This window comes from Narcine bancroftii, chromosome 9, assembly GCF_036971445.1.
Source record: "Narcine bancroftii isolate sNarBan1 chromosome 9, sNarBan1.hap1, whole genome shotgun sequence".
Classification (NCBI taxonomy): domain Eukaryota; kingdom Metazoa; phylum Chordata; class Chondrichthyes; order Torpediniformes; family Narcinidae; genus Narcine; species Narcine bancroftii.
In genome coordinates, this window is record NC_091477.1 from 71,885,834 (window position 1) to 71,898,358 (window position 12,525).

At 44.6% G+C, this 12,525-nt stretch overlaps 1 protein-coding gene across 6 annotated transcripts in view; it reads left to right on the forward strand.

Annotated features, from left to right (window-relative positions):
* boka (BCL2 family apoptosis regulator BOK a) overlaps window positions 1-12,525 on the forward strand; it is a 106,361-nt gene that overhangs the window by 27,608 nt on the left and 66,228 nt on the right. For 3 of the 6 annotated variants that reach the window (XM_069896421.1, XM_069896422.1, XM_069896423.1), the window contains exon 4: window positions 10,117-10,339. In XM_069896421.1, coding sequence (XP_069752522.1) covers window positions 10,117-10,339 — 223 coding nt within the window. Of the gene's footprint in view, window positions 1-2,676; window positions 2,976-6,692; window positions 6,791-9,842; window positions 9,917-10,116; window positions 10,340-12,525 lie in introns of those variants that run through there. The other 3 variants (XM_069896426.1, XM_069896428.1, XM_069896427.1) reach the window with 3 other exon arrangements.

Genomic DNA, 12,525 nt, shown 5'->3' on the forward strand with positions numbered 1-12,525 from the left:
TCTCTGAGAATCCACTGAACCTTATACTTTACAAACACAACATCCCCTCCTAACTTTCCTTATGCTCCTTTCCTCTCTTTCTCTCTCATCCCTCTGTCTCTTTTCACAGGGCCAAAAACACCCCCCAATCAATTCTCACCTTTCCTCTCTCCTGTTCACTTATCCTATCCAATTAACACCTTTTGTCTGTGGTTTTACTCCTCCCCATCCCATTCTTCCCTTTTCCTTGGCTTTTTAATACAGGTGCCTTCTTTTTCTACTCGTATCTAGAGGAAGGGCTCAGGTCCGAATCGTCGGTAATATATATTTACCAGCTGAGTTCTCCAGCATTTCTGGGTGAAAGAAAGAAAACAGTGCCAGATCTCAATGGTACAATAACACTGGAGAAGCAAATAATTGCATTACAAGGTCTAAAATAAGAAGTGTTGGAAATGTCCAGCAGGATAGGCAGCATTCTCTCTGCACAAATGCTACCTGGTTTACTGAGCATTTTTCACTGATTTTAGTGGTTTAGTTAGCCTTCTGGACATGGTAAATAATTTAGCCTTTTGTCTTCTGTCCACCTTTAAAATTTCTCCTGTAATATCTTTTTGACAAAGCTTTTTGTTCATTGTTCCATGTCTTTCTTTTTGGCTTAATTTGCTCATGAAACATTTGGATTTTTAAAAAATATTCATGGCAAATACAAACATATATTCAATATACAGTATGTGTGTGGATCGAATTCTCAGTGAAGCTGCAATTCACCACTGCCTTTTAAAGCTCCAATTTGGCTGTTGGTCATTGAGGAAGAGAATATTAAGATCAACACCTCACGCTTGCCATAAAATTCATGGTTCATGAGCAGCAAGGATCCATGCCCTCCTAGTACTTCCGAGATCTGATCTACCTCCACATAGCTGGAACCTCAAGATACTGGAAAGGAACCTGCTGCACAAAATCTTTCAGATTTAATGGAAGAATAAGTGAACCATTGGCAGTGTCCCCTCCCAGTAGTGACATCAGTATCCAATCTTATCAACTCCTCAGTCTTGAGTCTGTTGTCACTCTTGGTTGCTTTGGGTTGGTCGCATTCTTACGACAGACATACAAAACACACAGGCTTTGTAACAATATGACATTATCAGGCAGAGCTTGATAATGCTTGATAAAGCTTCAAATTCTCCTGAAGAAATAGGGCCTCCTGGAAATCTCTGCCCAGTGACTGTTCAAGGCAAAGGACAGAAATTGATGCCCCAAGAAGGCAGCCAATGTCATAAACCCCAATCCCTCTGGTCACACTCTCTCCTTCATGTGGAAGGTATGAACGTCTAGGAGCTCTAGGTTTAAGAGCAGTTATTTTTTTCCCCCCAAATAATATCAGGCTCTTGAAACTCTCCATATTGCCTTAACCAATCGTACTCCAGGGCCACCAAAAGATCTGTCTGCACTTTAGAAACCTCACTTTTGTTATCACTTCAACTGTATATATTTATCTTTCCTTTTACATTTATTATCTCAATCTTGTAGTCATTTAATTTTTACTATTGTAGTTACTATATAGTGTGGCTGCAGTAAGAACTATTTTTTGTGAATCTGGACTTGTGTGTATGACAATAGCTCTCATCATCAGCACGTGGCTTCCTCAGGAGTTTGTGACATCAAAAACCTTGGCCAACTTCTACAGATGTGCAGTAAAAAGTGTGCTGACTGGCTGCATCACGGCCTGGACTGGGGGAAGCCCTGCAAAGGTAGTGGACACAGTCCAGTACATCACAGATAAAAAAACCCTCCCCACCACTGAGAAAATCTACATGGAACCCTGGCATCAGAGAGCAGCAATCATCAAGGATCCACACCCCCCAGCATTCTTGCTGCTGCTATCAGGAAAGAGTTAACAGGCGCCACAAGACTCAACCCACCAGGTTCAGGAACAGTTGCTACCCCTCCACCATAAGACTCATTTAAGGAATCTTACTTTTCACATCATTTTTATTGAATTTCTTACTGTATTACACAGTTTGTTTACATTTCTTTGTTTATATTTCTATTTTTTTATACAAATCTTTTCCTGAGTACAGTTTTTTCTTCTACTGATGATAGAAAATTTGCCTGGTCCGCAGGAAAAAGAATCTCATGTATATACTCTGATAATAAATCTGAACTTTGAACAGGATGTTGAGAACCACAGTCTATTGCATTAAGTGGCAGAAGGAGCAGGACACCTCGTAAACTGCCCACCCTCTCCACCAGCTCCCCCCGCAGCCCCACCTGTGGCTCCCGCCACTTGTCACATCAGCCAGAGTAGAAGCAAGTTCTCCCACCGTCTCTCAGGGCTCTGCCCAGTCAGCTGTGCGTGCATTCTTGACCTATTCCTTTAACTGAGGAATGAAATGTCATAATCGTCAGACAACCACAAAAAGGCCCTTCGGTCCAACTTGTCTTTGCCAACCAAACTGGCATTATGGGCTATCTCTTGCCTCCATCTGATCCATAATCCTTCCTATCTGTTCAAATGTCTTTTGAATAGGGATGAAAAGGGATGCCTCCCAGATCTCCATCCTGAGCCCTGTCGTCCCCTAGGAACTGGGAATGAGCATCGACTTGACCCCGGGCCGCCGTGATGTTAGACCAGCCAAGTGTAACATTCTGGCCCATCTCCACATGTCAAAGTTGGTGCCGTTCACGCCAAATACCAGGAAGGGGCAGTGTGTCTCCAGGGCGAAGGGAGCGGGGGCGCTTCCTCGAGCTGCGCTGAGGCTCCGGCCACACTTCGCCCCCTTTTCCTTAAATGGGGTTGTTTGTGAAAGTTGCTGGCAGCCCGGAGGCATCTTAAGACGGAGCCACATCTGTCCTGCCATAAAAGGGCAGGCGGAGAGAGCACATGACGGAGCCGAACCGGGAGGCAGACAGGACTGTGAGCGCACGTTGAAGCCCTCCCTCCGCCAGAGAGGCTGGGAAAGGGAGCCGCCGACGGGAGGGGATCCCCGAGCGAGGTGAGTGAGTCCGGATTCCCAGCGCTCCCTGCTACTCAGGGACTTCGGGAGCCGCCTCTCCTTGCCCGGGGAGAGGTGGCAGCCCCCCGCCCCTCACCTCACATCACTCCAGCCACGTTGCTGCTTCTGACACCATGTTAGAAGCCGCACCAAATGGTCCCCTCGCCTTACCCTGGGTGCAATCCTTCGGGAGGACCCCCTCCCTCCCGCGGGTGGGTGGGTGGGGAAGCGACAGCAGAGAATGATCAAATCCCCACACGTCGTCAACTCTCGTCCATTCACAAACTCCAGCAGCTCACGGGGCTGAAGGCGATTGAACGGGGAGCGGCGGCAGGTTCGAAGACCCGCTGCTTTGCCCCAACTCCACCCCGGAGAGAGCGATCGGTGTCAGGACGTCTCCCCCCCCTCCCTCCCAACTCCGATGCTCGCGGCTGGGACGGCTCCTCGGTGGGGTCGCCGATGGAGTTTGCTGCGAATTTGAAGCTATCTTGTTCAGATCCGGATTATTTGAATGAAACAGAAAATGCCAACCAGAACTCAGCACGGGAAGAGAAGCCGAGTTTCAGGTCGAAGAGCCTCGGGTGGGGGGTTCTGTGCTGAGCTGCAGGATTGACTGCTCTCGTTGAGGAGGGAAGGTGATTTTTCGTTGATGTTTTTCGTCATTGTGGGTTTATTGTTCACTGCAGCAGATCTGGGGACTTCACTGTGTTATTCATGGTGATTTATGACTGAGGATGGAGATTTTAATATGGATCTGGGCCTGGCTACCTTGATGTCAGACTTTATTGCACTTTCGAAGACCAGCTTGGAGCTGTTTGACTGCTTCTGATGTCACATCTTTCCCATCACTTACCTTAATTTTCATTCTGTTGCATCTGTATCTTTTCCTCGAACTGATTAATTGCAGTTATCTCCTGCATTCTGTGAAGCATTTTCCTCTCACTTCTGGTAAAAACATAAGGAATAGGAGCAGGAGTTGGCCATCGGCCCCCTCTGATCTGATGATCGGCTCATCTCCACCCACCATATCTCTTCATTCCCTTACTATCCAAAAATCTGCTCAACCTTGTCTTAAATATATTTACTGAGGTCGCCTCCACTGCTTCCTTGAGCAGAAAATTCCATAGATTCACCACCTTCTGGAAAAAGCAGTTCCTCCTCATCTCCAACCTAAATTTACTATTCCTGAATCTTGAGCCTATGCCCCTTAGTTCTAGCCTCCTCTCCACCAATGGAAACAACTTACCTACCTTTATCTTATCTATGCCTTTCATAATTTTATCCATTTCAATAAGATCCCCACTCATTCATCTAAATTCCATCAAGTACAGTCCCAGCTGACTCCTCATAGGTTAACCCCCCCCATATCCCTGGAATGAACCTGGTCCACCTCCTCCAAAGCCAGTACATCCTTCCTCAAGCAAGGAGACCAGAGCTGCATGCAGTACTCCAGATGCGGCATGTACTTTGTACAGATGCAGCATAACTTCCCTGCTCCCAATTTCAATCCCTCTAGCAATGAAGGCCAACATTCCATTTGCCTTCTTGATAGTCTGCTGCAGCTGTCATTTAAAAAATACTCCGCTCTTCCATTTTTCCTTTCAAAGTGAATAACCTCAAATTTACCAACATTGTACTCCATCTCCCAGACCATTGCCCATTCACTTAGCCTATCTATAGTCACATTTATTATCATCTATTTGTACAAGTACCACCTGCAAAACAGCATTCTCCAGTCCTCAGTGCAAAATATTTAGACATGCAACACACATGCAGATAAACAATACGTATGCTGGACAAGTATTCATATATACAATAAATAAATACTATTTCATGAATATGAGAGTCTCAGGTGGTTAGTGTGAGCAGTTCCTTTGGTTGTTCAGCATTCTCACTGCCCATGGGAGAAGCTCTTCCTCAGCCTGGTGGTTCTGGCCCTGATACTTCTGTATCACTTTCCCTGAGGGGAGCAGTTGAAAGATGCTGTGTGCAGGGTGGAAGGATCCTCAGTGATTTTGTGCACCCTCTTCAGACAATGATGCCAGTAGAGCATGTCATGGGGGGGGGGGTGGAAACTCCAGCGATCCTTTCAGCCACTTACAGTCCTGTGCATTGACTTCTGATCCAATTCTTTGCAGTGATGCAGCTAGCCGGGATACTCTCAGTGGAGCACTTGTAGAGGGTTGTCATAATGGTGGCTGGTAGCCTTGCCCGCTTCAATCTTCTGAGAAAGTGCAGTTGGTGTGGTGCCGTCCTGACAAGTGAGGAGATGTTGTGTACCCATGATAGGTCACTAGTCATGTGAACTCCAAGGAACTTGGTGCTTGCCACTCTCTCCACTACAGAGTTATTGATGTGTAGTGGAGGGTGGCTGTTCTTGGTCCTTCTGAAGTTCACAATAATATCCTTTGCCTTGTCCACGTTGAAACTCAGGTTGTTACACTTGAACCATTTCATGAGATTTTCCACCTGTGTAGTATGATTCAACATTGTTATTGATGAGGCCGACAACTGTTGTGTCATCTGCAAACTTGATGACACTTTTGGAGCTGGATCTGACCAATGGGTCTGTAGCATGAGCACACAGCCCTGAGGTGCACCACGGCTCAGCGTGATGGTGCTCGACGTCCTGCTATCAACCTAGACGGACTGTGGTCTTTCTGTTAGGAAGTTCAGGATCCAGTTACAAAGAGGAGTCCCAGTGAGGACAGCTTCTCCACCAGCCTCTGGGGAATGATTGTATTAAACACCAAGCTGAAATCAAAGAACAGCAGCCTGGTGTATGAGGCATTGTTCTCTAGGTGGGCCAAGATGGAGTGAAGGGACAAGGCAATAGCATCATTTGTGGAATGGTTTCTTTTGTAGGTGAACTGAAATGAGTCCATCATCTGTGGGAGGTGTGCTTTAATGTGTTCCATCACCAAACGCTCGAAGCGTTTCATAAAGGTAGAGATCAGTGCCACAGAGTGGTAGTTGTTGAGGCCTGTTATTGACACCTCTTTGGTACTGGGATGAAGGTGGCTGTCTTGAACCCTGTGGAACTATAGACTGCTGCAGTGAAGTTTTGAAGATGTCTGTGAAGACTCTGTCAATTGATCTGCGCAGTCCTTCAGTACCCGATCAGGTATGTTGTCTGGTCCCACCACCTTATGCGGATTCACCTTGGATAGGGTTCTCTTCACCTTGATCGCAGCTTTGTAGGAGTCCCGTTCATCGGGAGGGGGTGGGTTTGGAGCTTTCTTCTGAGTTATCCTGTTCTTCTCATCAAACTGTGAATAGAAGATGTTCAGACTGTCCTTAACTCACAAGGTTGACTGGTGAGCCGTTAGAATCTCGATCCCTAGCCTCATGCACCTCATGTCGCTGGTGTCGCACAGATGTCTCTGGACCTTCTGTGCATTTTCAGGTTGGTGTGATTGAAGTCTCCAGCAACTATCAGGGTGGGAAGTCTGTGCTTCGCAGATGGCACCGTAAAGTTCCTTCATGGCTTCACCCTCATTAGCCAAAGTCAGAATGTAGACTGCGGCAATCAGCGTGGCTGAGAATGCCCTGGGCAGGTAGAAGAGTCTGCATTTCACCAGGAGGTGCTCTTCCTCTGTTGAGCAGGTCTTCACAACAGAGACATTTGTGCATCAGTTCTCTTTGATGTATATGCACAGCCCCCCTCCTCGAGTTTTGCCAGAAGCAAAACTTTTGCAGTGTCTGTCTGCCCTGCAGGAGATGAGGCCATCCAGCTGGATCACTGTCTGAGATGGAGTCCTGGAGCCATGTTTCTGTAATCACCAGAGTTCTCTCTGGTTCAGATGCAGCCTCAGGTAATCTATTTCTGCATCTCTCTGCATACTCTCCGTATCCAATTAGCTTTTCTACTCAATATAGTATCATCAGCAAACTTAGATACACCACACTTTGTCCCCTCTTCCAGATCATTAATGAATATCATGAACAGTTACGGGCTCAGCACCGACCCCTGTGGTACCCTGCTCACCACTGATTGCCAACCAGAAAAACACTCTGGTATCCCAACTCTGCCCTTAGTCAGAAGCTCAAGGATTCATTTTCTACACCTAAAACTTGAGTATCAACCCCTCAAAACCCTATTTTACTCAGGTTGACTGACAAATCCAAAAACACAGTGGGTGGATGAGTGGTGGGGCCAAGTCACAACCAATATTTCTCACTTGACCTACATGATAAAGACACTGTTCTTTATCACTTAGTTGCTTAGAACAGTACAGGACAGAAACAGGCCCTTCAGCCAATCTAGTCCATGCCAAACTATTATTTTGCATCATTCCATAAACCTGCACCCAGACGATAGACCTCCATGTACCTCCCATCCATGTACCTATCTAAATTTCTATCAAATATTGGAATTGAACTCGTGTCCACCACCTCCACTGACTGCTCTTTCCACGCTCTCACCACCCTCTGATTGAAGAAATTCACCCAAATGTTCCCCTTAAACATTTCACCTTCCAACTGATGACCTCTAGTTCTTATCTCACCCAACCTCAGTGGAAAAAGCATTTTGCTATTTCTATACCCTTCATAATTTTGAAGACCTTCATCAAATCTCCCCTCATTTTCCAACACTCCGGAGAATTGTCAATGAAATTAACTGATCGGAGACCTCAAGTTTCGTTTCACAGACTTTATTTCACATGATATATCAAGGAGAGTAGGCTGCAGTTCCACTGCTATCCAACTCAAAAATCTACTTCTACAACCATGAATATTTATAAAGTCAAACAAGCTGTTACAGAAATAGGATTGCATCATAGGATAAATCTGTTGAAAACTCCATTAAGACCTTTGTTACAATTTTTGTTTTTTAAAATCTTAGTTTTGTCTAATTTGAAGAAGAATGAATCGATAACCAGCGTTAGTATCCTTGACTAGAGTAAAGGCTATAACTTAACTTCTAAATAATATCTTGCTGTACAGATGCTATATTAAAATGGGCTGTTTGCCGATTATGTTAGTTACGGTGTAAATCCTTGCTTCATAAAATTTCTTCCACACCTGTTCCCTGTAACTCAGCTCCTTAAGTCCCAGCAATGACCTTGTAAATTTTTACTGCACTCTTTCAGTCTTGCTGATATCTTCCATGAAAGTAGGTGACCAAAACTCCACACAGTACTCCAAATTTGGCCTTACTAATGTCTTGTACAACTTAAACATAACATTCAAACTCCTGGCTTCAGCACTTTGAAGGCCAATGAGCCAGAAGTTCCCTTTACAGCCCTTTCTACACATGACACCACTTTCAAAGCATTGAGTATCGGTATTCCCATAACGCTCTGTCCTACTCCATTCCACAGTGCTCGACAAAAATGCAACACCTCACACTTGTCTGCAAAAAAATTCCATCTGCCATGTTGCAGCCCATTTTTCTAGCTAGTCCAGATCCCTGTGCAAGCTTTGAAAACCTTCCTTGCTGCCCACTACACCTCTATTCTTAGTGTCATCTGTAAATTTGCAGATCCAATTTACCACATTATCATCCAGGTCGTTGATAAACAATAATGGACCCAACACCAATCCCTGAGGCACACCACTAGTTACAGGCCACCAGTCAGGGAGGCAATTGTCTCCTTCCTCTCTCTGACTGCTCCTGCTTCTCAGAATATTTATACACATTGGTTGTTGCATTTGCCACAGTGATTTGTGCCTAAAAAGTACTTGATTTATGATATAGAAAGGAGAGGCACTAATCAGATACAATTTTTTTCTTTTTCCTGCCTTGAGTTAATGAAAGGACTCTTCACAGCATTGAAGTCCAGGGGATCTGGGGGTCCAAGTTCATAGGTCCCTACAAGTGGCAAAGAAGGCATATGATGTGTTTGCCTTCATTGGGCAGGACGTTGATACAAAAGTAAGGAAGTGTCATATTGCAGCTACACAAAACTTAGTTTAGGTGGCACTTGGAATACTGTGTGCACTTATAGGAAGGGTGTGGAGACTTTGGAAAGGGTGCAGAAGAGGTTATAGGAGAGGTTACATTTGAGTGGTTTTCCTTGAAGCATTGCAGGCTGAGTGGAGATCTGATAAATGCTTATAAAATTATACAAGACATAGTTGACAATCAAAATTATTTTCCTAGGTTAAAAATGGAAAACAAGTGAGGGTGTGGGGCAGGTATTTTTTACGCAGAGTGGTGGGTTCCTGGAATGGACTGCCAGGAGAAGTAGTGGAAGCAGAAGCAGAAGTAATGGTAGTGTTTAAGAGCCTTGAATGAGGCACGTGAATATGTGGACAATAGAGGGTTATGTATCATGGGCAGGCAGGAGAGATTTAGTTTACTTTGGGCATCATGTTTGGGACAGACATTAGAGAGGTCTGTTCCCCTGCAGTACAGTCCTATAATCTAAGCAAGTGGTTTTCAACCTTTTTCTTTCCACTCACATACCACTTTAAGGATTCCCTATGCCATTGGTGCTCTGTGATTAGTAAGGGATTGCTTAAGGTGGTATGTGGGTGGCAAGTTTGAAAACCACTGTTTTAATCGTACCGAATTGACTCACTCTGGCCAATGACAATTTTTCTCAAACAAAATATTTCAGTTAACAATTGTTAGAGCAGTGGTTCTCAACCTTCACTTCCCACTCACATCCCACCTTAAGCAATCCCTTACCAAAATTCACAACAAAATACAACCAACAGTGTGTGCTGTGAAATTCATCAGCCATAAATAAAAGCACTGAAATTGCATGTTACTTTCCTGGCTGAATGCATCCCATTTCCCACTTTGCATTATCTACAGATTCATTGCTCTGTGAAATTCCCGAGAGCCTCATGAAGCAAAGTTTACCAGTGTACAATGGTCATTTACTCCTCCTTCCATTTCACTTGCTGTATTTTCAGGTGTGATTTCTGCAGAGATATTTTCCAGTTGCTGACAGCTTCCAGTTCTGACATCAGTTTGATATTTTCCAGCTGTAAGTGTATAGACATTTTCTAGTCGTGTGCAGTGTGATAAATTTCGAGCTAGGTTGATGCTGATATTTTCTGTTCATTATGCTAATATTTTTCAGTCACATGGTGATAGTCATTGAGATGTGACCACTTTCTATTTGATTCACGTTCTGCAGGGTCATTGGGTTTAATTCTATCTATTGCCTTGCTTTGCTCTTCTCAGATGGAGATGCTTCGACGTTCCTCCGTCTTTGCTGCTGAAGTGATGGAAGTGTTTGATCGCTCACCTCCTGATAAAGAGTTGATTTCTCAAGCCAAAGCACTCTGTCGAGATTACATCCATTCCCGCCTGATCCGAGCTGGCATTGTTTGGAGTAAACCAGACCCTCTGGCTGCTGGCCCAGCGAGCAAACTGACGGAGGTGTCTGCTGCACTCCTTCATTTGGGTAAGTCAATTGTTGCAGGTCAGTAGGGAGAGACTATAGGCCCTTTCAAACTGCCATGTAAATGGGGTTAACTGGGCAATTTGCATGGTTAGCAACCCAGGTACATGGCGATTTGAAAGGGTCCAACTGGGTCAACCCGGTCAGAACCCAATAAAACTTACACCCTGCCCCTGCAGTTTGAAATGGGAACATTTCCGACCTAGTTACTCAAGTGATATCAGTGCTTGCATGTATGCATCACAGGAAAACTCCTGGCTGAAGTTCCGCGATCGGCGGGGGGGGGGAATGGCTGCTACTGCGATTGGGGGGAGCGTGGTTGCTGCCGCAATCAGGGATGGGGGTGTTTGCTGCCGTGATCGGGAGGAGAGTGGAGCTGCTGCTGCTGTCAACGCCGCTCTGATGCATAGCAATGGCTAATACGGGAGTGCGGGAGCAATGGCGGTCTTCCTTACCCATAATCCTCCATGCCGCTGGTTTCTCCCACACTCCTGCATTGAGCCATCACCACGCATCAAAGCGGCACATCGCGACACCAACCACTCCCCTCCCACCCTGCTTGTGCCAGTGGCATGTCACTGGGGGGGAAAGGGGGTGTCTGACGGCCAGTTGGGGGGGGGGTGACTGATGGCCGATACTTTCCGTGAGTGTGTGACGCCTCCCTCACTGCGTCATCGCGGGGGCGGGATCCCCCTTAAATCGCCGGGTTGGAGATTTATCAGGTAGGTCTGGCTGTGGTTTGAAAGGTACATCCTGCACCCACGACCCAATAATCATACCCGGGTCCCAGGGGGCTACCTGGGTGCTGAAATTTGAAAGGGCCTAGAGAGAGAAAGGAGTAAAACTTGAATAATAGAGAAGGAAGAATTAGAATGAGAATTGAAGTGAGACAGAGAGCAAAGAATAGAATTACTATGTACTTTTGACTGAAATTCTTACTTGCTGCATCTGAACAAGTATTTGTTTAAAAAAAACTATGATAGTGAAATTTAATTGAATTAAAAAGACAATAAATACACAAAATTTTAAAGATAATAAATATTCATGGTAGCCCTTATGCAAAGTTCTGCAGACAGCCCTTTTATCGTATTGGAGCAGTCCCATGATTCGTATAACAAGGGGAGGTTCAAAAACCTAATGGCTGTTGGACAGAAACTGTACCTTCTGCCTCAAGGTTAGGAGTAAACAGGTCCTTCAGGAGTGAAAGTTATTCAAGGAACAGAAAGTTGGGGACAACCTAAAGTATAATAGAAATTTATCAGACTTGCACTTGGAACTAAATTGTGATTGGGGGGGAAAAAAGGCAGTTATAATTCAAGGGAGCCTTGCCAATATTTGCAATAAGATCTAAACTGAACTTGGGTCATCCTGTGATTTGTGAAGCTGCAATCAATAAAACAAACAGAATGCAAAATACCAAAGGTTTTCCAGGAGTCCCTTTCCATTGAAATCTTTGCTATTAGAAGCTAACCACAAAATCAGTAAATGGTGGAAATATTCAGCAATACACAAATGAGCTGGAGAAACTCAGCAGGGTTTGAAGAGTAGCTATCGTTTTAGGCCTGAGCCCTTCATGACCAGCTGAAATTCTCATTTGTTTATTGCATTCAACCCCAGCATCTGCAGACTTCTTTGCTTAAAGAGATGTTTAGCAAATCAGGCAACATGTGGGAGCTTGTATGTGATTTCAGTTTCTCTTTTTACAGATGCTGAGTATTTCCAGCATTTTCCATTTTTCTTTCAGATTTACGGTATATGGAATTTTTTTTTTAAATCCTGAAACTTTACGACCTGTAATTTTTCCAACCATTAAAATAAATGATCAAGCGTGGTGTTCCAAAATTGGTTTCCCAGCTATTCCTGTTAGAAATAATCTCCAACATTATTGTGTAATCAGTAAGGTATGAGTCTGTGGGTGCAGATTTTTGTGGTCAAGCTGTATCATGCATTCAGTGTTCAATGCTAGTCTAAAAATGTTAAAGTCCAGGAAGTACTGTGCAGAAATCAAATGGGTTGGTCTCCACTTAAACACACAATGTGGTTCCAAAAATTTGATGTACACTTTTAATGAGATGAACCAAACAGGACATTTCAGTTATATACTTGAATTGAGTGGAATGGTAAATTAGAAGAACAATCTCAAGATAGATTATATCTGTAGTAAATGTATGCAAATATGGGACTGGTAG